General features: G+C 29.5%; 1 protein-coding gene across 1 annotated transcript in view; it reads left to right on the top strand.

The window, feature by feature from the left end:
• Positions 1-26,674, top strand: part of LOC127735091 (protein wntless homolog) — a 30,411-nt gene extending 3,737 nt beyond the window's left edge. Inside the window, exons 2-13 of the mRNA XM_052245189.1 lie at positions 488-784; positions 1,509-1,648; positions 3,430-3,579; positions 4,526-4,662; positions 5,910-5,950; positions 6,456-6,583; positions 21,441-21,538; positions 22,505-22,568; positions 22,793-22,936; positions 23,580-23,733; positions 24,097-24,177; positions 25,020-26,674. Of these exons, the coding sequence (XP_052101149.1) occupies positions 488-784; positions 1,509-1,648; positions 3,430-3,579; positions 4,526-4,662; positions 5,910-5,950; positions 6,456-6,583; positions 21,441-21,538; positions 22,505-22,568; positions 22,793-22,936; positions 23,580-23,733; positions 24,097-24,177; positions 25,020-25,120 (1,535 nt within the window). The 3' untranslated portion in view covers positions 25,121-26,674. The remainder of the gene's footprint in view (positions 1-487; positions 785-1,508; positions 1,649-3,429; positions 3,580-4,525; positions 4,663-5,909; positions 5,951-6,455; positions 6,584-21,440; positions 21,539-22,504; positions 22,569-22,792; positions 22,937-23,579; positions 23,734-24,096; positions 24,178-25,019) is intronic.
• The last annotated feature ends 272 nt before the right edge of the window (positions 26,675-26,946 follow it).

The raw sequence follows: 26,946 nt of genomic DNA, 5'->3' as shown, positions 1-26,946 counted from the left end.
GGGCGCACGTCCTTCCCGATCACTGAACAAACCCTGTTTCCCCTTCTAGATCATGTCTTACAACTAAAACACACAGTGCAGCTACCAACATGATGCCATGTGTACTAACTTGAACAAGCGCATACAACTACAAGTTGTTTACATCTAAGCATTTGGTCTGGTGGATAGTTGTCTCATCGACAATCATACCTGTGATACCACATCTTCTTGTTTTTACATAATTTGGAAAGCAGGGGCAAAATGTGCTCGCTACTACAGGATACTAGCAAAGTTAGGAACAGAAGTAGATACTGTTGCCCAAGAAAAACAAAACCATAAGAAACAACTAAGTTTAACCCTTGTTGAATATGCTCATATGTAGATCCAAGTGAGTGATACAGACTCTTCAGAAAGCCTACAGTTACAATGTAAATAAGCCTTTTGCTTAAAAAAATTTGGAAAACACTGCATGCATGTAAATAACATCATTTTATGCTGTAACTTGTAGCTCCTCAACCTAACAATGTGAATATTATCATTGGTACAAAATGCTATGCCCCAGGCAGGTATGTTAGCAGAGAGAAGTGGCATATACCTAGGGGAAATAATAGTTGTGAGAAGTTGGATAGTTTAAGGCCTGACGATGCTAAAATCGTTAGTAAAGGGATAACTGATAAACAGATTGTTTTTGCATTCTGGATTCCTGGACCTAGAGATGGACATGAGCTGAAGATGCATCCCCGGTTTCAGTACATGATGTCTGTATTGCAGCTTGACATTATATATCAACCACAAAATCCTGTTGGTAAGTGGATTATATTGTGTTGACTGACTATTAAGTATTTGTTAAACTTTGTTTAGACTCATAAGAAAAGTGTTGGAATATTGGTCTTTAGGCTAATACTTTAGGAAAATATTTTGTTGCAGACTGGATTGACCAATTGTTAAAGAATTTGGGTCAAGATTATGATTAAACATGAACATCATATACATGTACATGTATCTTGATGTGTTTGTGCTTTGTCTAAGAGACACAGATATTATTTAATAAAAATTAGCATTGTCATACAAGGGAAAACATATAAACTATTTTCATAGGGTGCAGGGCATGTAATTTTGATCTGTAACTTTTATTTCTTTTCATTTTGGAGCCCTGCCCATTATATTAAATGGCCCTACCTTCATGACCTTCTTTTAAAACATTTTTAGCAGATTTACTTCAGGTTTGTCAGCAAATTTGAACAATTAAATGGACTCACTTGTGTCTACATCTATATCCCAATTGCACCTTAAATTGTGTAGTTATTTAATGTTTGAAAAGAACTGAATATCCAGAGAAAGTTATGTGCAAAAAAAGGGATTTTTGTACCTGAAGAAGCAGCATCACAAAGGGTTTGTAAAATTGTAGATTTAAACTCACTTTATATGCCGAAAATTTGTTGTTATACCAGGACATCTATATCATCAGTCACCACTGCATAGTTCACTTAAAATATATTATGTATAAATTATTTCTAGAATGTTTTTAGGACCAAATCCAGTAATGCTGTTGGATTTTAGACTTGGTTATAGGAATGAAGGAGATAGAGAGGGTGATTGGAAATTATTGGCAGAATCTGCCGAGGATAGAAAACTTGTCTGTACCATCGCTTATAATGAGAAAAATGAGGTATAAACTACATTAATGTACAGGTTAGCTTAAATTATGATGAATCAATGAAATAACTATAAGTAAATAGACACCTAAAATTTCATAGTCAAGGGGGGATTTAGGGGGTTGCCGGGGGCCCCCTTATTGAGCTTTATTTATGGTTAATCCAGACTTTTTACTGCTTCCACTACAAATTTTGTCTAATTTGGGGCCCGCAGGCCCCCTTTTTCAAAATCCTGGATCTGCATCTGATAGTCAATTCTAGTGTTTGGAAAAGATGCTACAATGTAAGTAGAATTACATGAAGTTCACTTAATGTTGATTTTGACTTTGACTCAGGGAATATAAACCCTAAGCAGGGAATGTTCTATTATATCCCTTGTCTTAGACCCGAATAACATATCACATGAAATGTTAGTGACTTATAGAATACAGAGAGAGAATAGAGGATTATAAATCATGTTGTCAGTAGCTATTGGGATGGATTAATTTTTAGCTTCATGTTTTGGGATCTATGAAGCCTGTCAAATGCCCTGTCTTTTTTTTTTCAAGAAAATATTAAAAAGGAATTTTAATTAGGACTTAAATTAATACAATGAAAATTGGAAAAAATAAGTCTTCAGTTTAAAGTTGAGTATTTTTATACAACCGCAAAAAAATTTTGGGGTCGTATATTGCTATCACGTCGGCGTCGTCGTCATCCAAAGACATTTGGTTTCAGGACAATAACTTGAGTTTAAGTGTATGGATCTCAATGAAATTTAAGCAAAAGGTTCAATACCACAAAAGGAAGGTTGGGATTGTTTTTGGGAGTGATGGTCCCAACCGTTTAGGAATTGGGGGCCAAAAAGGGGCCCAAAACAAAATTTTTCTAGTTTCAGGACCATTATTTGTGTATAAGTATTTTGATTGCTCTGAAATTGTACCACAAGGTTCAATACCACAAGTAGAAGGTTGTGATTCATTTTGGGGGTAATTGCCCAAACCATCAGGAATTAGGGGCCAAAAAGGGTCTAAAACAAGCATTTTTCTGGTTTTCAGACAATAACTTGTGTTTAAGTGTATTGATGTCTCTTAAATTGTACCACATTTTACAAAAAGAAAATTTCTTCAAATGTTATTTTTTTTGGAAAGGGGGGGGGGGGGCAATTTTTTTTTCCACAAGATTTAAGAAATTTAAAAGAAACTTTCTTCAAATATTTTTTTGGAAAAGGGGAGTTACTATCTTTTTTTTTTTTAAGGGGGGACAACTTTTTTTCCTCAAGATTTAAGAAATTGTCAATTTTCCAAAGAAAAATTTGGGGTCACAATTTATTTAGCTAATTCTTTGGATATAGTCTGAAAACAGATTTACTAAGTATTGCGCAACAGCACAGTGTATTGCACAAAAGCAAGAAATCTTCAATTGAATATAAATTCAAATCATATAACCAATTTTAAGTTCTTTGACTACATTTATTCTGTGTCAGAAACCTATAATGTGTCAAATATTTAATTCCAATCCAAATTCAGAACTGTATCAAGCTTGAATATTGTGTCCATTTTTGCCCCAACTGTTCAGGGTTGGAACTCTGCGGTCGTATTTAGCTGCGCTCGGTGAAGCAGTTTATTATAATTTATTTACCAAGAACAACATACTAACCAAAGTTTATGGCATAAGGCTATAGGAATATTTTCATTTAAAATTTATAACATATAAAAGATTTGTCTTCTACAAAAACACACCATTATAAAGTTTTAGGTTTTATATTGCCATTTTTTCATCAATTGCTTTAATGATAGAACAATTTATTTTTCAGACAGAACCAGGGTCTCAGTATGACTGTGAACTACTTCATGCCTTTGAGATCTCCAGTTTACACCATGATTACTATCTATTGAACCTACGACTCCCTCCCAGTCCTGAGAAAAATATAGATATTGGTCAGATTGATGATATCTCTCTTGTGGTTAGTATATGTTTTGATCACCTATCATCTGTTGTGGGATGACTGTTACATTATATTTCTCTCCCCCCTCAAATCTACTATCACCTATCATCTGTTGTGGGATGACTGTTACATTATATTTCTCTCCTCCCCTCAATATCTACTCTACTTTTAAACATCTTATATACTGCTGATTCAGCTTATTTCAAGAGTTCCAGGTTTAAGTGGATATAGTAGTCTCACTCATTACACAGAGGGTTTCAGATACATGTTCTCTATTTCTTGGTATAAAACAATATACAGGTATATGCATGCAATTTGTTCGGATACTTATTTTGCCAGGTTATTGGTATAATGAGAAAAATAACAAGTCTTTTCTTGCATTTAGCTGCAGTAAACTACCTGCAACTCATTTCACAAACAAAATTATGAGAAAAAATACTTGTAAGTCATGAACAATTTTTATAATAAGAATTTTTGTAAAAAGAGCCCCTGATTCCAAGTAAGCTAAATTTACAGTAATTTATAAAGGCAAAATTGTCAATGTTGTATGTTTTGAAAAAAAATATCATTCCTAAAGCACCCTCTGCTATATAGTGTTCTGAAAAATGCACAGAATAATTTTATATTCATGTAGCTAAAGTAATAGAATTATTTTATATTCATGTAGCTAAAGTAATAGAATAATTTTATATTCATGTAGCTAAAGTAATAGAATAATTTTATATTCTTGTAGCTTAAGTAATTCAAATTCAATTCGTGAGTTGTCTGTCTGTTCAATATCAGTTTTGGTTCTATAAAGTTTACCATAAAATTGTGGTCTCATCAACTTGAAACTGAGTACTGGTACGCATATTCATTATGAACTTTTATAAATTAATTCCAAATTAGGGTTATAACCCTGGTGCCCTATAGACACATATTCTTGACTTACTTGTATATAGATAATTCTGTTTCTTTGTTGTAGACAATTCATCAGAATGGAGGGTTTACTATAATATGGTTCTCCATTAAGACTTTCCTGTTTCCATGTGTTCTGATTGTGTTAGTCTGGTTCTGGAGAAGGATACAACAGATGTGTAGACCTCCAAATTTACTAGAAAGGTTAGTTCTCAACAATGACCTCATATTAGTAAAAGCTAGACTGAAAATTCTGCAAAATCAAGTTCACAAAATCATTTTGATAGTTTACAGTGAGATATTTGAATGTTTTATGACATACATGTAGTTTTGTATACAGAAAGATTTTAGAGCATGAATCCCTTGCAATCTCTATCATTCACCATGAAATTTATGCCAACAGCGATTTTTAGCTGATTAATAATGTCTTTGTTGTAGTATCAAGAACAGTAGGACATGTTATGCGGTATGGGGTTGCTCATTGTTGAAGTCCATACAGTGACCTATAGTTGTTAACTTCTACATCATTTGGTCTCTGGTGAAGAGTTGTCTCATTGGCAAACATACCACATCCTCTTATTTTTATATAAAACACTAAACCTATCATTCTAATTTGGCATTTAAGAAAATGCAGAAAGTCAGAATTGTTGATTAGAGTAACATTATAATGTCAAGAAAGGCATTAAAGCTATCATTTTGATTTGCTCTCAGAATAGTTCTGTCTGACAAGTAATTTTCAGAAGATTAACATTCTACTTACTATTGTTATACATAGTGTCCCATAATGTATATTGATAACACTCAGTCATATTCTTATACTGTTAAATTGAAGACATTTTTATTTATGCCCCCACTGTAGCGGAGGGGGCTTTAAGTTTTACCCTTGTCCGTCTGTACGTCCGTCCATACTTCCCAAAATTGGTTTCCGTTCTCTAACTTGAGTTTGCCTCAACCAAATTTTATGAAACTTATACGCAATGCATATTACCACAAAACACAGATCAAGATTGAAATTTGGTGGCGTCACTTTTAATGTTCTAGAGTTATGCCCCTTTACAAATGGAAAAATTGCTTAATTTTTCGTTTCCGTTCTCTAACTTTAGTTTGCCTCAACCAAATGTTATGAAACTTAAACACAATGCTTATTACCACAAAACACAGATCAAGCTTGAATTTTAGTGGCGTCACTTTTACCGTTCTAGAGTTATGCCCCTTCAAAATCGAAAAAATTGCTGAATTTTTCATTTCCGTTCTCTTACTTTAGTTTGCCTCAACCAAAAATATGAAACTTATACACAATGCTTATTACTACAAAACTCAGATCAAGTACAATTTGGGTAACGTCACGTTTACTGTTCTTGAGTTATGTCCCTTTATAATGTTTTATGCAAGCAGGGGCATCATCTGTGCCCCATGGACACATTCCCCATTTATTTATTTTTTATTTTCAGAACACTGTTTGCTTTGGGAATAACAATGTCAATATTAAACTGTAAGTTACTCATTTTTATGGCAAACATTTATTGATTAAGAAATAACAAATTCATAATGAAGAGTAAAAAGTGTTTGTTTCCTATACTTATGAATTGAAATGTTTTCAACATTATATATTTTACATTCTCTGTTAATGTGTCTGATAGTATTACAGACAGGTGTTTTTTACAGTTTACATGCATAAACAGAAACTATAGATTTCCTTGCACTGTCAAAAAGAAGCTTGTCATCTTTCAAATGTATTTCTAATATTCTTTAATTTATGTAGCAGAGAAAATCTAAGTTGCCCTTTTAAAGCATTACAACACATAAAAATTGTACTCTAAAATTATAAGAGATCATCTATATATTTAAATATACCGGTTATATGTGTGCCTGTCTGTCTGGCATAGTGACTTTGATAGTCGACTTTTATAAAGGATTATATCTCATGTAAGTCATAAACATATATATTTCTCTGTATATGACATAAGGGTTTAGATATGCCAGTGCTTATTTTTCAGTACCCATTGAATGGTTGACATTTTGGTTGAATATTCCCTTCATGCTGCTGTTGAATGACATCAGACAGGGGGCTTTCTATGCCATGTTGTTGTCATTCTGGATTATATTTACTGGAGAACATATTATGGTAAATTCTTTTAATAATATCTTTGAATAATAAATGATGCTATTATTGTTAAATTTTAAACATGCAAACATCATTTATGATGTAGTTATAAGTAATAAGTTAAAACCAAAAAAATAATTGCTATAAACAACACACATAAACCTATAAATACATCATATTCACACAAAAAGTGTAAATACATTCAATTTACACAAACCTGTAAATACATCCAATTCACACAAACCTGTAAATACATCCAATTCAAACAAACCTATAAATACATCCAATTCACACAATAAAGTAAATACATCCAATTTACACAAACCTGTAATACATCCAATCACACAAAAAGTAAATACATCCAATTCACACAAAAAGTAAATACATCCAATTCACACAAAAATGTAAATACATCCAATTCACACAAACCTGTAAATACATCCAATTCACACAAAAATGTAAATACATCCAATTCACACAAATCTGTAAATACATCCAATTCATACAAACCTGAAAATACATCCAATTCACACAAACCTATAAATACATCCAATTCATACAAAAATGTAAATACATCCAATTCACACAAAAATGTAAATACATCTAATTAACACAAACCTGTAAATACATCCAATTCACACAAAAATGTAAATACATCCAATTCACACAAACATGTTAATATATCCAATTCATACAAAAATGTAAATACATCCAATTCACACAAAAAAGTAAATACATCCAATTCACACAAAAATGTAAATACATCAAATTCACACAAACCTGAAAATACATCCAATTCACACAAACCTATAAATACATCAAATTCACACAAAAAATGTAAATACATCCAATTCATACAAAAATGTAAATACATCCATTTCACACAAAAATGTAAATACATCCAATTCACACAAAAAAGTAAATACATCCAATTCACACAAAAATGTAAATACATCAAATTCAGACAAACCTGTAAATACATCCAATTCACACAAACCTGAAAATTCATCCAATTCACACAAACCTAGAAATACATCCAATTCAAACAAACCTGTAAATACATCAAATTCATTCAAACCTATAAATACATTAAATTCACACAAACATGTAAATCCATCCAATTCAAACAAACATAAAAATACATCCAATTCACACAAAAATGTAAATACATCCAATTCACACAAACCTGTAAATCCATCCAATTCACACAAAAATCTAAATACATCCAATTCACACAAAAATCTAAATACATCCAATTCACACAAACCTGTAAATACATCCAATTCACACAAACCTGAAAATACATCCAATTCAAACAAACCTATAAATACATCCAATTCATACAAAAATGTAAATACATCCAATTCACACACACCTGTAAATATATCCAATTCATACAAAAATGTAAATACACCCAATTCACACTAAAAAGTAAAAACATCCAATTCACACAAAAATGTAAATACATCCAATTCACACAAACCCCGAAAATACATCCAATTCACACAAACCTATTAATACATCCAATTCACACAAAAGTGTAAATACATCCAATTCACACAAACCTCTAAATACATACAATTCACACAAACCCCGAAAATACATCCAATTCACACAAATCCCGAAAATACATCCAATTCACACAAACCTATTAATACATCCATTTCACACAAAAATGTAAATACATCCAATTCACACAAAAATGTAAATACATCCAATTCACACAAACCTGAAAATACATCAAATTCACACAAACCTAGAAATACATCCAATTCAAACAAACCTGTAAATACATCAAATTCATTCAAACCTATAAATACATCCAATTCACATAAAAATGTAAATACATCCAATTCACACAAAAATGTAAATACATCCAATTCACACAAACCTGAAAATACATCCAGTTCACACAAACCTGTAAATACATCCAATTCATTCAAACCTATAAATACATCCAATTCACATAAAAATGTAAATACATCCAGTTCACACAAAAATGTAAATACATCCAATTCACACAAACCTGTAAATACATCCAATTCAAACAAACCTATAAATACATCCAATTCACACAATAAAGTAAATACATCCAATTTACACAAACCTGTAATACATCCAATTCACACAAAAAGTAAATACATCCAATTCACACAAAAAGTAAATACATCCAATTCACACAAAAAAGTAAATACATCCAATTCACACAAACCTGTAAATACATCCAATTCACACAAACCTGTAAATACATCCAATTCATACAAACCTGAAAATACATCCAATTCACACAAACCTATAAATACATCCAATTCACACAAAAATGTAAATACATCTAATTAACACAAACCTGTAAATACATCCAATTCACACAAAAATGTAAATACATCCAATTCACACAAACATGTTAATATATCCAATTCATACAAAAATGTAAATACATCCAATTCACACAAACCTGAAAATACATCCAATTCATACAAACCTATATATACATCAAATTCACACAAAAGAATGTAAATACATCCAATTCATACAAAAATGTAAATACATCCATTTCACACAAAAATGTAAATACATCCAATTCACACAAAAAAGTAAATACATCCAATTCACACAAAAATGTAAATACATAAAAATTTAGACAAACCTGTAAATACACCCAATTCACACAAACCTGTAATACATCCAATTCACACAAAAAGTAAATACATCCAATTCACACAAAAAGTAAATACATCCAATTCACACAAAAATGTAAATACATCCAATTCACACAAACCTGTAAATACATCCAATTCACACAAAAATGTAAATACATCCAATTCACACAAACCTGTAAATACATCCAATTCATACAAACCTGAAAATACATCCAATTCACACAAACCTATAAATTATAAATACATCCAATTCATACAAAAATGTAAATACATCCAATTCACACAAAAATGTAAATACATCTAATTAACACAAACCTGTAAATACATCCAATTCACACAAAAATGTAAATACATCCAATTCACACAAACATGTTAATACATCCAATTCATACAAAAATGTAAATACATCCAATTCACACAAACCTGAAAATACATCCAATTCATACAAACCTATAAATACATCAAATTCACACAAAAAATGTAAATACATCCAATTCATACAAAAATGTAAATACATCCATTTCACACAAAAATGTAAATACATCCAATTCACACAAAAATGTAAATACATCAAATTCAGACAAACCTGTAAATACATCCAATTCACACACACCTGAAACTACATCCAATTCACACAAACCTAGAAATACATCCAATTCAAACAAACCTGTAAATACATCAAATTAATTCAAACCTATAAATACATTAAATTCACACAAAAATGTATATACATCAATTCACACAAACATGTAAATCCATCCAATTCAAACAAACATAAAAATACATCCAATTCACACAAAAATGTAAATACATCCAATTCACACAAACCTGTAAATCCATCCAATTCACACAAAAATCTAAATACATCCAATTCACACACACCTGTAAATACATCCAATTCACACAAACCTGTAAATACATCCAATTCACACAAACCTGAAAATACATCCAATTCAAACAAACCTATAAATACATCCAATTCATACAAAAATGTAAATACATCCAATTCACACACACCTGTAAATACATCCAATTCACACAAACCTGAAAATACATCCAATTCACACAAACCTGAAAATACATCCAATTCAAACAAACCTATAAATACATCCAATTCATACAAAAATGTAAATACATCCAATTCACACAAAAAAGTAAATACATCCAATTCACACAAAAATGTAAATACATCCAATTCACACAAACCTGTAAATACATCCATTTCACACAAAAATGTAAATACATCCAATTCACACAAACCTGTAAATACATCCAATTCATACAAACCTGAAAATACATCCAATTCACACAAACCTATAAATACATCAAATTCATACAAAAATGTAAATACATCCAATTCACACAAAAATGTAAATACATCTAATTAACACAAACCTGTAAATACATCCAATTCACACAAAAATGTAAATACATCCAATTCACACAAACATGTTAATATATCCAATTCATACAAAAATGTAAATACATCCTATTCACACAAAAAAGTAAATACATCCAATTCACACAAAAATGTAAATACATCCAATTCACACAAACCTGAAAATACATCCAATTCATACAAACCTATAAATACATCAAATTCACACAAAAAATGTAAATACATCCAATTCATACAAAAATGTAAATACATCCATTTCACACAAAAATGTAAATACATCCAATTCACACAAAAAAGTAAATACATCCAATTCACACAAAAATGTAAATACATCAAATTCAGACAAACCTGTAAATACATCCAATTCACACAAACCTGAAAATTCATCCAATTCACACAAACCTAGAAATACATCCAATTCAAACAAACCTGTAAATACATCAAATTCATTCAAACCTATAAATACATTAAATTCACACAAACATGTAAATCCATCCAATTCAAACAAACATAAAAATACATCCAATTCACACAAAAATGTAAATACATCCAATTCACACAAACCTGTAAATCCATCCAATTCACACAAAAATCTAAATACATCCAATTCACACAAAAATCTAAATACATCCAATTCACACAAACCTGTAAATACATCCAATTCACACAAACCTGAAAATACATCCAATTCAAACAAACCTATAAATACATCCAATTCATACAAAAATGTAAATACATCCAATTCACACACACCTGTAAATATATCCAATTCATACAAAAATGTAAATACACCCAATTCACACTAAAAAGTAAAAACATCCAATTCACACAAAAATGTAAATACATCCAATTCACACAAACCCCGAAAATACATCCAATTCACACAAACCTATTAATACATCCAATTCACACAAACCTATAAATACATCCAATTCACACAAAAGTGTAAATACATCCAATTCACACAAACCTCTAAATACATCCAATTCACACAAACCTATAAATACATCCAATTCACACAAACCTATTAATACATCCAATTCACACAAAAAAGTAAATACATCCAATTCACACAAACCTGTAAATACATCCAATTCACACAAAAATGTAAATACATCCAATTCACACAAACCCCGAAAATACATCCAATTCACACAAACCCCGAAAATACATCCAATTCACACAAACCTATTAATACATCCATTTCACACAAAAATGTAAATACATCCAATTCACACAAAAATGTAAATACATCCAATTTACACAAACCTGAAAATACATCAAATTCACACAAACCCAGAAATGCATCCAATTCAAACAAACCTGTAAATACATCCAATTCATTCAAACCTATAAATACATCCAATTCACATAAAAATGTAAATACATCCAATTCACACAAAAATGTAAATACATCCAATTCACACAAACCTGTAAATACATCCAGTTCACACAAACCTGTAAATACATCCAATTCATTCAAACCTATAAATACATCCAATTCACATAAAAATGTAAATACATCCAGTTCACACAAAAATGTAAATACATCCAATTCACACAAACCTGTAAATACATCCAATTCAAACAAACCTATAAATACATCCAATTCACACAATAAAGTAAATACATCCAATTTACACAAACCTGTAATACATCCAATTCACACAAAAAGTAAATGCATCCAATTCACACAAAAAGTAAATACATCCAATTCACACAAAAATGTAAATACATCCAATTCACACAAACCTGTAAATACATCCAATTCATACAAACCTGAAAATACATCCAATTCACACAAACCTATAAATACATCCAATTCATACAAAAATGTAAATACATCCAATTCACACAAAAATGTAAATACATCTAATTAACACAAACCTGTAAATACATCCAATTCACACAAAAATGTAAATACATCCAATTCACACAAACATGGTAATATATCCAATTCATACAAAAATGTAAATACATCCAATTCACACAAACCTGAAAATACATCCAATTCACACAAACCTGTAAATACATCCAATTCACACAAACCTGAAAATACATCCAATTCAAACAAACCTATAAATACATCCAATTCATACAAAAATGTAAATACATCCAATTCACACACACCTGTAAATATATCCAATTCATACAAAAATGTAAATACACCCAATTCACACTAAAAAGTAAAAACATCCAATTCACACAAAAATGTAAATACATCCAATTCACACAAACCCCGAAAATACATCCAATTCACACAAACCTATTAATACATCCAATTCACACAAACCTATAAATACATCCAATTCACACAAAAGTGTAAATACATCCAATTCACACAAACCTCTAAATACATCCAATTCACACAAACCTATAAATACATCCAATTCACACAAACCTATTAATACATCCAATTCACACAAAAAAGTAAATACATCCAATTCACACAAACCTGTAAATACATCCAATTCACACAAAAATGTAAATACATCCAATTCACACAAACCCCGAAAATACATCCAATTCACACAAACCCCGAAAATACATCCAATTCACACAAACCTATTAATACATCCATTTCACACAAAAATGTAAATACATCCAATTCACACAAAAATGTAAATACATCCAATTTACACAAACCTGAAAATACATCAAATTCACACAAACCCAGAAATGCATCCAATTCAAACAAACCTGTAAATACATCCAATTCATTCAAACCTATAAATACATCCAATTCACATAAAAATGTAAATACATCCAATTCACACAAAAATGTAAATACATCCAATTCACACAAACCTGTAAATACATCCAGTTCACACAAACCTGTAAATACATCCAATTCATTCAAACCTATAAATACATCCAATTCACATAAAAATGTAAATACATCCAGTTCACACAAAAATGTAAATACATCCAATTCACACAAACCTGTAAATACATCCAATTCAAACAAACCTATAAATACATCCAATTCACACAATAAAGTAAATACATCCAATTTACACAAACCTGTAATACATCCAATTCACACAAAAAGTAAATGCATCCAATTCACACAAAAAGTAAATACATCCAATTCACACAAAAATGTAAATACATCCAATTCACACAAACCTGTAAATACATCCAATTCATACAAACCTGAAAATACATCCAATTCACACAAACCTATAAATACATCCAATTCATACAAAAATGTAAATACATCCAATTCACACAAAAATGTAAATACATCTAATTAACACAAACCTGTAAATACATCCAATTCACACAAAAATGTAAATACATCCAATTCACACAAACATGGTAATATATCCAATTCATACAAAAATGTAAATACATCCAATTCACACAAACCTGAAAATACATCCAATTCATACAAACCTATAAATACATCAAATTCACACAAAAGAATGTAAATACATCCAATTCATACAAAAATGTAAATACATCCATTTCACACAAAAATGTAAATACATCCAATTCACACAAAAAAGTAAATACATCCAATTCGCACAAAAATGTAAATACATAAAAATTCAGACAAACCTGTAAATACACCCAATTCACACAAACCTGTAATACATCCAATTCACACAAAAAGTAAATACATCCAATTCACACAAAAAGTAAATACATCCAATTCACACAAAAATGTAAATATAAATACATCCAATTCACACAAACCTGTAAATACATCCAATTCACACAAACCTGTAAATACATCCAATTCATACAAACCTGAAAATACATCCAATTCACACAAACCTATAAATTATAAATACATCCAATTCATACAAAAATGTAAATACATCCAATTCACACAAAAATGTAAATACATCTAATTAACACAAACCTGTAAATACATCCAATTCACACAAAAATGTAAATACATCCAATTCACACAAACATGTTAATATATCCAATTCATACAAAAATGGAAATACATCCAATTCACACAAACCTGAAAATACATCCAATTCATACAAACCTATAAATACATCAAATTCACACAAAAAATGTAAATACATCCAATTCATACAAAAATGTAAATACATCCAATTCACACAAAAATGTAAATACATCCAATTCACACAAAAATGTAAATACATCAAATTCAGACAAACCTGTAAATACATCCAATTCACACAAACCTGAAAATACATCCAATTCACACAAACCTAGAAATACATCCAATTCAAACAAACCTGTAAATACATCAAATTCATTCAAACCTATAAATACATTAAATTCACACAAAAATGTATATACATCAATTCACACAAACATGTAAATCCATCCAATTCAAACAAACATAAAAATACATCCAATTCACACAAAAAATGTAAATACATCCAATTCACACAAACCTGTAAATCCATCCAATTCACACAAAAATCTAAATACATCCAATTCACACAAACCTGTAAATACATCCAATTCACACAAACCTGTAAATACATCCAATTCACACAAACCTGAAAATACATCCAATTCAAACAAACCTATAAATACATCCAATTCATACAAAAATGTAAATACATCCAATTCACACACACCTGTAAATACATCCAATTCACACAAACCTGTAAATACATCCAATTCACACAAACCTGAAAATACATCCAATTCAAACAAACCTATAAATACATCCAATTCATACAAAAATGTAAATACATCCAATTCACACAAAAAAGTAAATACATCCAATTCACACAAAAATGTAAATACATCCAATTCACACAAACCTGTAAATACATCCATTTCACACAAAAATGTAAATACATCCAATTCACACAAACCTGTAAATACATCCAATTCATACAAACCTGAAAATACATCCAATTCACACAAACCTATAAATACATCCAATTCATACAAAAATGTAAATACATCCAATTCACACAAAAATGTAAATACATCTAATTAACACAAACCTGTAAATACATCCAATTCACACAAAAATGTAAATACATCCAATTCACACAAACATGTTAATATATCCAATTCATACAAAAATGTAAATACATCCTATTCACACAAAAAAGTAAATACATCCAATTCACACAAAAATGTAAATACATCCAATTCACACAAACCTGAAAATACATCCAATTCATACAAACCTATAAATACATCAAATTCACACAAAAAATGTAAATACATCCAATTCATACAAAAATGTAAATACATCCATTTCACACAAAAATGTAAATACATCCAATTCACACAAAAATGTAAATACATCAAATTCAGACAAACCTGTAAATACATCCAATTCACACAAACCTGAAAGTTCATCCAATTCACACAAACCTAGAAATACATCCAATTCAAACAAACCTGTAAATACATCAAATTCATTCAAACCTATAAATACATTAAATTCACACAAACATGTAAATCCATCCAATTCAAACAAACATAAAAATACATCCAATTCACACAAAAATGTAAATACATCCAATTCACACAAACCTGTAAATCCATCCAATTCACACAAAAATCTAAATACATCCAATTCACACAAAAATCTAAATACATCCAATTCACACAAACCTGTTAATACATCCAATTCACACAAACCTGAAAATACATCCAATTCAAACAAACCTATAAATACATCCAATTCATACAAAAATGTAAATACATCCAATTCACACACACCTGTAAATATATCCAATTCATACAAAAATGTAAATACACCCAATTCACACTAAAAAGTAAAAACATCCAATTCACACAAAAATGTAAATACATCCAATTCACACAAACCCCGAAAATACATCCAATTCACACAAACCTATTAATACATCCAATTCACACAAACCTATAAATACATCCAATTCACACAAAAGTGTAAATACATCCTATTCACACAAACCTCTAAATACATCCAATTCACACAAACCTATAAATACATCCAATTCACACAAACCTATTAATACATCCAATTCACACAAAAGTGTAAATACATCCAATTCACACAAACCTGTAAATACATCCAATTCACACAAAAATGTAAATACATCCAATTCACACAAACCCCGAAAATACATCCAATTCACACAAACCCCGAAAATACATCCAATTCACACAAACCTATTAATACATCCATTTCACACAAAAATGTAAATACATCCAATTCACACAAAAATGTAAATACATCCAATTCACACAAACCTGAAAATACATCAAATTCACACAAACCCAGAAATACATCCAATTCAAACAAACCTGTAAATACATCCAATTCATTCAAACCTATAAATACATCCAATTCACATAAAAATGTAAATACATCCAATTCACACAAAAATGTAAATACATCCAATTCACACAAACCTGTAAATACATCCAGTTCAAACAAACCTGTAAATACATCCAATTCATTCAAACCTATAAATACATCCAATTCACATAAAAATGTAAATACATCCAGTTCACACAAAAATGTAAATACATCCAATTCACACAAACCTGTAAATACATCCAATTCAAACAAACCTATAAATACATCCAATTCACACAATAAAGTAAATACATCCAATTTACACAAACCTGTAATACATCCAATTCACACAAAAAGTAAATACATCCAATTCACACAAAAAGTAAATACATCCAATTCACACAAAAATGTAAATACATCCAATTCACACAAACCTGTAAATACATCCAATTCACACAAACCTGTAAATACATCCAATTCATACAAACCTGAAAATACATCCAATTCACACAAACCTATAAATACATCCAATTCACACAAAAATGTAAATACATCTAATTAACACAAACCTGTAAATACATCCAATTCACACAAAAATGTAAATACATCTAATTCACACAAACATGTTAATATATCCAATTCATACAAAAATGTAAATACATCCAATTCACACAAACCTGTAAATACATCCAATTCATACAAACCTATAAATACATCAAATTCACACAAAAGCATGTAAATACATCCAATTCATACAAAAATGTAAATACATCCATTTCACACAAAAATGTAAATACATCCAATTCACACAAAAAAGTAAATACATCCAATTCACACAAAAATGTAAATACATAAAAATTCAGACAAACCTGTAAATACACCCAATTCACACAAACCTGTAATACATCCAATTCACACAAAAAGTAAATACATCCAATTCACACAAAAAGTAAATACATCCAATTCACACAAAAATGTAAATACATCCAATTCACACAAACCTGTAAATACATCCAATTCACACAAAAATGTAAAAACATCCAATTCACACAAACCTGTAAATACATCCAATTCATACAAACCTGAAAATACATCCAATTCACACAAACCTATAAATTATAAATACATCCAATTCATACAAAAATGTAAATACATCCAATTCACACAAAAATGTAAATACATCTAATTAACACAAACCTGTAAATACATCCAATTCACACAAAAATGTAAATACATCCAATTCACACAAACATGTTAATATATCCAATTCATACAAAAATGTAAATACATCCAATTCACACAAACCTGAAAATACATCCAATTCATACAAACCTATAAATACATCAAATTCACACAAAAAATGTAAATACATCCAATTCATACAAAAATGTAAATACATCCATTTCACACAAAAATGTAAATACATCCAATTCACACAAAAATGTAAATACATCAAATTCAGACAAACCTGTAAATACATCCAATTCACACAAACCTGAAAATACATCCAATTCACACAAACCTAGAAATACATCCAATTCAAACAAACCTGTAAATACATCAAATTCATTCAAACCTATAAATACATTAAATTCACACAAAAATGTATATACATCAATTCACACAAACATGTAAATCCATCCAATTCAAACAAACATAAAAATACATCCAATTCACACAAACCTGTAAATACATCCAATTCACACAAACCCGTAAATCCATCCAATTCACACAAAAATCTAAATACATCCAATTCACACAAACCTGTAAATACATCCAATTCACACAAACCTGTAAATACATCCAATTCACACAAACCTGAAAATACATCCAATTCAAACAAACCTATAAATACATCCAATTCATACTAAAATGTAAATACATCCAATTCACACACACCTGTAAATACATCCAATTCACACAAACCTGTAAATACATCCAATTCACACAAACCTGAAAATATATCCAATTCAAACAAACCTATAAATACATCCAATTCATACAAAAATGTAAATACATCCAATTCACACAAAAAAGTAAATACATCCAATTCAAACAAAAATGTAAATACATCAAATTCAGACAAACCTGTAAATACATCCAATTCACACAAACCTGAAAATTCATCCAATTCACACAAACCTAGAAATACATCCAATTCAAACAAACCTGTAAATACATCAAATTCATTCAAACCTATAAATACATTAAATTCACACAAACATGTAAATCCATCCAATTCAAACAAACATAAAAATACATCCAATTCACACAAAAATGTAAATACATCCAATTCACACAAACCTGTAAATCCATCCAATTCACACAAAAATCTAAATACATCCAATTCACACAAACCTGTAAATACATCCAATTCACACAAACCTGAAAATACATCCAATTCAAACAAACCTATAAATACATCCAATTCATACAAAAATGTAAATACATCCAATTCACACACACCTGTAAATATATCCAATTCATAGAAAAATGTAAATACACCCAATTCACACTAAAAAGTAAAAACATCCAATTCACACAAAAATGTAAATACATCCAATTCACACACACCTGTAAAGATATCCAATTCATACAAAAATGTAATTACACCCAATTCACACTAAAAAGTAAAAACATCCAATTCACACAAACCCCGAAAATACATCCAATTCACACAAACCTATTAATACATCCAATTCACACAAAAATGTGTATACATCCAATTCACACAAACCCAGAAAATACATCCAACTCGCACAAACCTATTAATACATCCAATTCACACAAACCTGTAAATACATCCAATTCATACAAAAATGTAAATACATCCAATTCACACAAACCTGTAAATACATCCAATTCACACAAAAATATAAATACATCCAATTCACACAAAAGTTTAAATTCATCCAATTCACACAAACCTCTAAATACATCCAATTCACACAAACCTATTAATACATCCAATTCACACAAACGTGTAAATACATCCAATTCACACAAACCTGTAAATACATCCAATTCACACAAAAATGTAAATACATCCAATTCACACAAACCCCGAAAATACATCCAATTCACACAAACCTATTAATACATCCATTTCACACAAAAATGTAAATGCATCCAAATTCACAAAAAAATGTAAATACATCCAATTCACACAAACCTATAAATACATCCAATTCACACAAACCTATTAATACATCCAATTCACACAAACCTATTAATACATCCAATTCACACAAAAATGTAAATACATCCAATTCACACAAACCCCGAAAATACATCCAATTCACACAAACCTATTAATACATCCATTTCACACAAAAATGTAAATACATCCAAATTCACACAAAAATGTAAATACATCCAATTCACACAAACCTGAAAATGCATCAAATTCACATAAACCTAGAAATACATCCAATTCAAACAAACCTGTAAATACATCCAATTCATTCAAACCTATAAATACATCCAATTCACATAAAAATGTAAATACATCCAATTCACACAAAAATGTAAATACATCCAATTCACACAAACCTGTAAATACATCCAGTTCATACAAACCTGTAAATACATCCAATTCATTCAGACCTATAAATACATCCAATTCACATAAAAATGTAAATACATCCAATTCACACAAAAATGTAAATACATCCAATTCACACAAATCTGTAAATACATCCTATTCACACAAACCTGTTAATACATCCAGTTCACACAAAAATGTAAATACATCCAATTCATACAAATCTGTAAATACATCCAATTCACAGAAACCTAGAAATACATCCAATTCACACAAACCTAAAAATACATCCAATTCACACAAAAATGTAAATACATCCAATTCATACATACCTGTAAACACATCCAATTCATACAAAAATGTAAAGAATCCAATTCACACAAAAATGTAAATACATCCAATTCACACAAACCTAGAAATACATCCAATTCACACAAAAATGTAAATACATCCAATACACATAAACCTGAAAATACATCCAATTCACACAAAAATGTAAATACATCCAATTCACACAAACCTGTATATACATCCAATTCACACAAACCTATAAATACATCCAATACACACAAACCTGTAAATACATCCAATTCACACAAACCTATAAATACATCCAATTCAAACAAACCTGAAAATACATCCAATTCACACAAACCTATAAAAACATCCAATTCAGACAAACCTGTAAATACAATACATCCACTTCACACAAACCTATAAATACATCCAATACACACAAACCAGTAAATACATCCATTTCACACAAACCTGTAAATACATCCAATACACATAAACATATATTTGTCTCATTGGAAATCATACCACATCTTCTTATTTTTATATATACATACATCCCAGAACTTAATTTTACACTATTTTCTCTTGTTATATTCAATTTTTGCATTAATGAATATTTCAGTCATGCTTCAGAAAAATTCATAAACTGTATAAATAAATGGAGATCAAATACAAATCAATATTAATTAGATGAGGAATAGTTCAGTCATTACACTAACATTCTATTTTAGGATCAGACCGAGAGAAACCGACTGAAGTTGTATTGGAAACATTTAACGGCTGTTATAGTTGGTTGTGTGTGCTTGTTTGTGTTTGAGATGTGTGAAAGGTACATATTTGATAATGACTTAATAGGGCCCACATTGTCTAAAACTCAGGAAATTGTAAACATTTTTTTGTAAGTACCAATTCTTGTACAGTATGCTTCGGATTGAAAAGAAATTTTACAGTCAATTACCATCATTGTCATTTGTTTTTGAGCAATTTTTTATAATACCTGTTCAATTCAAGATAGCTTGGTTGTCTTTGTTTGTCTGTTAGTTTATCTGTCCCTCATCTGTCCAAAACACAACAACTCTCAGAAGCCATTAAACAGAAAGCTTACATACTTGGTTGGAATATCTGTCATCACTTTCTCTTGACCATACTGTACTGTCAAGTTGTGTTGACATTTTTTACTGGAGTTATTGGACTTTGACCTTTTTTTTTTTCAATATCCTACCTCAATGACACCCTGTGAAAGCAACTCCTCTAACACTGTTTGACATAATTGATAAGATTGTTTGCCATCATATGTAGTTTACAATTGTATCATCATTTTGATTTTGCCATTTTTACGGGAGAAATGATAATTTTAACTATGGCTTTACAATAATACTGCTCAATCCCCACAGAAGGGACAAGAAATCATTTCTATGCCTTGATATTTCAATGGTCCACGTAACTTTAACTAGAAAGTTGCAAGAAAATGTGTTTTTTCATCTTCCATGAAAAAAATTGAGGAGCATAAAATATCCTTTTATCTTCTTTCTTTTTTATCTTCTTTCTTTTCTTCATATTTCGCATTACATAGATAAAGAAAGTATTCTGAAAGTTTTTTCCTTGTTAAGAGTAATTGGCAAAAAAGTTGTACAATGAAATATTTAATACAATATTACAGTGTGTTAATTTGAGCAATTTTTTAAGTTAATTAGAAACAGAAGTATTGTTTGCTCAGATTACTCGGTCAACAACAAAGAACAACATGATATCTCTAAATAATAATACACAAGTCTTCATTGTGTTTATTTTACAGAGGAATGCAGTTAAAGAATCCATTCTACAGTATTTGGTCGAGTGAAATAGGATCAAAACTGGCTGTATCCTTTTTCTGTTTAATATCAAATATCATTGAGAATTTTGATAGACATGTACTGTAATTTGAAAAGCTGTTTTATGCCAATGCCATTTTATACAATAAAAATCTTTTAATGTTAATTATCTGTCCCAAAGATCTATCTCTTCCTCGGTTCTTATATTTTATAAATGTCTATAAAGTGTAGAAATTATAAATAGCAAAGCTATTTTCCTTAACAGATGGTAGTTGGCTTTCATTATATTAGCTGCCGTCGCTGCCACAGCCTACTTCCTGTTCTTGTGTGTCATGATTTACCGTGTCTTCCGAAACATCAGTGCTAAAAAATCAACCCTACCAAGCATGAGTCATATGAGGAAAAAGTATTATATGGTAAGGCAATATAAAGAAGAAGTTTTCATAAAACTAAGCATATGTTACTTTAACTCTTTATCATTTTGTATAAATTTGCGTTCTTCAAAAAATCATGAAAATTTTTTAATCTACTGTAACTTTATTAATACTTATTAACTATGACTTTCTAGGAAAATTAGTTTCTCATGATTTATTTAGAATATTTTTGCATAAAAGTTTGCATATTTGATCACATGATCAGTGGAAAACAGCAACATTTTGTTGAAATTGAGAAAATCAGTCCCTATAAATAAATTGCATTCACAGTACTGGGAAAATATTTTGTGAATTGTGCAACAATGAATGAATTGAAACAAAAAAGTACAGATGGTTTGACAGTTCTTTAAATATCAAAGCTGTAATTTGTTTCATAATTTATATATTTATTTACTAATTATCTATGGTTTTGAAATGAGAGGAAGTTTTTTGGCTAAAATCTCATCAAAGGACGATAGTTGAGAGACCATAGATAATCTTTTAGATGAAGTCATCACGTTTTCACTCTACTCGACTGACTAAACCCATTTTAACAGTAGCTTGACATGGAAAATTATCACACAAAAAAAATCTTAAGTAAAATCTAAGGAAATAGTGATAATGACACTTACTTTTGTTTTTACAGGGCCTGATCTTTCGATTTAAGTTTCTGATGCTGCTGACATTATTCTGTGCTGCATTGACTGTTATTTTCTTTATCATCAGTCAGTTAAGTGAAGGACAGTGGAAATGGGGAGATGAAAATCTTAAGCTGGAATACTCAAGTGCATTCTTTACAGGTAAGTAAGATTAAATCAACTTATAAAATGTTTCTGCTCATCCATAAAAAGGTTTGAAAGTAAGTCATGCTTTTTCTTTTCACAATAGTTTATAAAGGCAAATTAAATATATTATCTAGAAGGTAAGAGAATATAATGAAAGTTTTTTAAAGTTTTTCGGAGATCTTTTATGCAATTGGATTTTTGATGGGTACACCAATGTAAAAGGAAAAGACAAATGATTTATATTTAACAATTGTTTGGATCTTGTTATTAAAAAAATATTTATAATTATGTAAGAATACGTTTTTTTAGATAAACATACAATGTATATGATTATGTAAGAATTAACTTTGTTGATAGACTAATTGATTTATTTATTAGGTGTGTATGGTCTGTGGAATGTTTACATCTTTGGACTGCTGTCGCTGTATGCTCCCTCTCACAAGACTGCTTCTGGTGCTAGTAAGTACAATGATGAAAATAAAATGCCTATCTGCAATATTATAATATTAAATAAATTTTACATTAAGAATTTACATGTCAGACTACTTTATATGTTATATATTTATTAATTATACATAATTTTTTCATGCTTTTGGCATTTTCTAGACAATTTTTTCATCAGATGAAAGAAAAGAGAATTATATTCGGCACACCTCTTAATTTGATAAATAATTTACAACCCACTATTTTAATTTCAATAAAATGTAGTCACTTATGTCGATCTTGGTAATTAAAACCAGAAGAGAAAGTCCAGATATTTTATTTATTACAAAGCCCCCATCATTATCTACATTTCTATTCATGGCATCATTCCCGTACCATCCTGTTTTGCCTTGCTAGGCCAATGAGTACAGAAGTAAGTGATGCAAGTAGATGATTAAAAATATATTTTTCAGTTATTTTCCTGTGTGTTTATTTCATCATTAGTTTATATTAGTATTGGCATATAAAACATTTTTTCCCCTGAAATAAAGAACTTAATTTCACATATATCTCTGCCATCATTAACCGATCTATAGCTAAGGCTAGATATGATCACCAAGTTCTGTTCATAAAGATACAATAAGATATAATGATAAATGATAGATGGAGTCACTTTCTCCCTTTTTATTTATAAGAATATATCATTGAAATAAGTACTAGGTTAGTTGTCACACAGAGACAATTGACAAATCTTTTGTACAGAGATATAAAGAGGTCTCTGAATCAATGCATTGGAATCATATATTAAGTTTGATATGGAATTCATGTTCTTCAATCTCACATTAATTGACATGATTTGATTAATGTGTATATTTCAGATGCTGATACTGACAGCCAAGAAGAAGAAGTACAGTTAACAAATGTGCCATCAGAAATGTCTGCTCTCCAGTCATTTGCTACAAAGGCTGATCAGGATTAAACATGGGCAGATTATGTATGGTATATAATGGAAAATAGATCTGATTCACAGATAATACTTATTGATGCAATAGTTACATTTTGAATAAATTAGATATTATTTCTAAGTGAGATCCCCGAAGTTAATGTTCTCACATAATTATCATTATATTATATATGACATTTTGACATTAATTTTTTTTCATTAGTGTTGTGATTTTTAGTTTTATAATGTTTACATTTTTTTGAAGCTTCATATATATTTACTATAGGATGTTCATCTCTAAATGTATAGGGTATTTAAATGTACATAAATATAGGTTGAAAGAAGACATATCTGAATATTTTTATTGGTTTATATTTTTTTTTTAAATGATAGTAAAATTCACTCAGCGTAAATGCTTTTAACTTGTAGATAGAATGTTGCCTCTTGTAGTTTACCAATTTCGTGACTGTTTTGTGATTTTCTAATCTTTCTTGTACTATAAAAAGGAGGTGCTACTTTTACATATTTTGATGTAGAATTTATAAATCTATACTAGATCATCAGTTTTTTATTGTGCCAGATTGTGTTGTATTTTAGGCCCAAACTGAATTGTGAAGGGCTGTGAATGTTTTTTTTTTTCTTTGTGTTTCCATACATCCTAAAACTAGTATCAGTTCAAAATGCCAAGATAGCCTTTTATACAATGCTAGAAACTGCTACTGACAGGTCTAGTTTGACTTTGACAGATTTCAAATTTGTTTTAGAGTGACATCCCTCAATAATGTGGAAAATAACTGATTTAAGGTTTGAGAATGCTTCAAGAGAGCATTTTTAATTGAAATTTAGGCTCAATGTTAGAAACCATTAAAATCAGGTGGAGTTGGTACATTTCAGAATAATGGTTCTAAAGTCTAGATATTTCATTGGTTTGTTGGGATGTTGCAAGTATTACTCTTTTCATTGTAAAAGATAACATCTCAGCTATATGATTTTGTATGATTTTGACAAAAGAAAGAAAATAATTTTCAAAAAATAATACTACGCAAGATTTGTTATTTAAATGGCAAAAAGTTAATAAGGTTTGAAACAAGTAAATTTGTAATTTTAAAGGCCTGGTGATATTTATGCTTTGGTTGTGTTAAAAGTAAATATCTTGACTATAGATAGGATAATGTGTCATATTGTTTTATTATAATGATAGACACAGGTTTTTTTTTAAAAGAAAGTGATTTTACTAAGTTTATTTTTATAGATTTGTGTATATAAGGCTGCTGGACAGTCCTCTCACCATCAGAGAACCACTTGTTAATTAAATATATAGCAAAAAATCAAACCATTTTCATGGTGTCCATAGATAATGTATAATTGTGTATTTTTAATGAAATGCAAACTTTATGGTTATCAATTTTAATATATATATATATATAACTATGATTTTTATTTTTATTATTCATGAACTTAAGTGGCAATCTACTTCAATGAATTTAATTATTTAAAAAAAAAAGATTGTAAAGAAATTGATTTATTGCTTAAGAAATCCATTTTGTTAGGTAGTTTTTACCAATTTATTTGCAATAAATGTTTACTGTATTCAGTTGTTATTTCACAACATTTTGTAAGCCTATCATTGAAAGTCCATTTGTTACATCCTTAGAATGTTTCCATCATATGATATAACTATAATACATGAAAAAAAGAATAATATTCATAAGAAAATATTGTCAAAGTACACGAGAAACAGAAGGCTGAAAAAAAATTGTAAGATCAACCCTCTGAAATTTTTCTTCTGATATTCTCTTTTAAGATGAATTCTTGTCAACTCAAAAGTTTGAATTAACACATCTGGTATATATAACTCCAAA

Source organism: Mytilus californianus, unplaced genomic scaffold (genome assembly GCF_021869535.1).
Source record: "Mytilus californianus isolate M0D057914Y unplaced genomic scaffold, xbMytCali1.0.p SCAF_1, whole genome shotgun sequence".
NCBI classification, from domain to species: Eukaryota; Metazoa; Mollusca; class Bivalvia; order Mytilida; family Mytilidae; genus Mytilus; species Mytilus californianus.
Note: the sequence above shows the minus strand (reverse complement) of the source record. Positions and strands in the feature narration are given on the sequence as shown.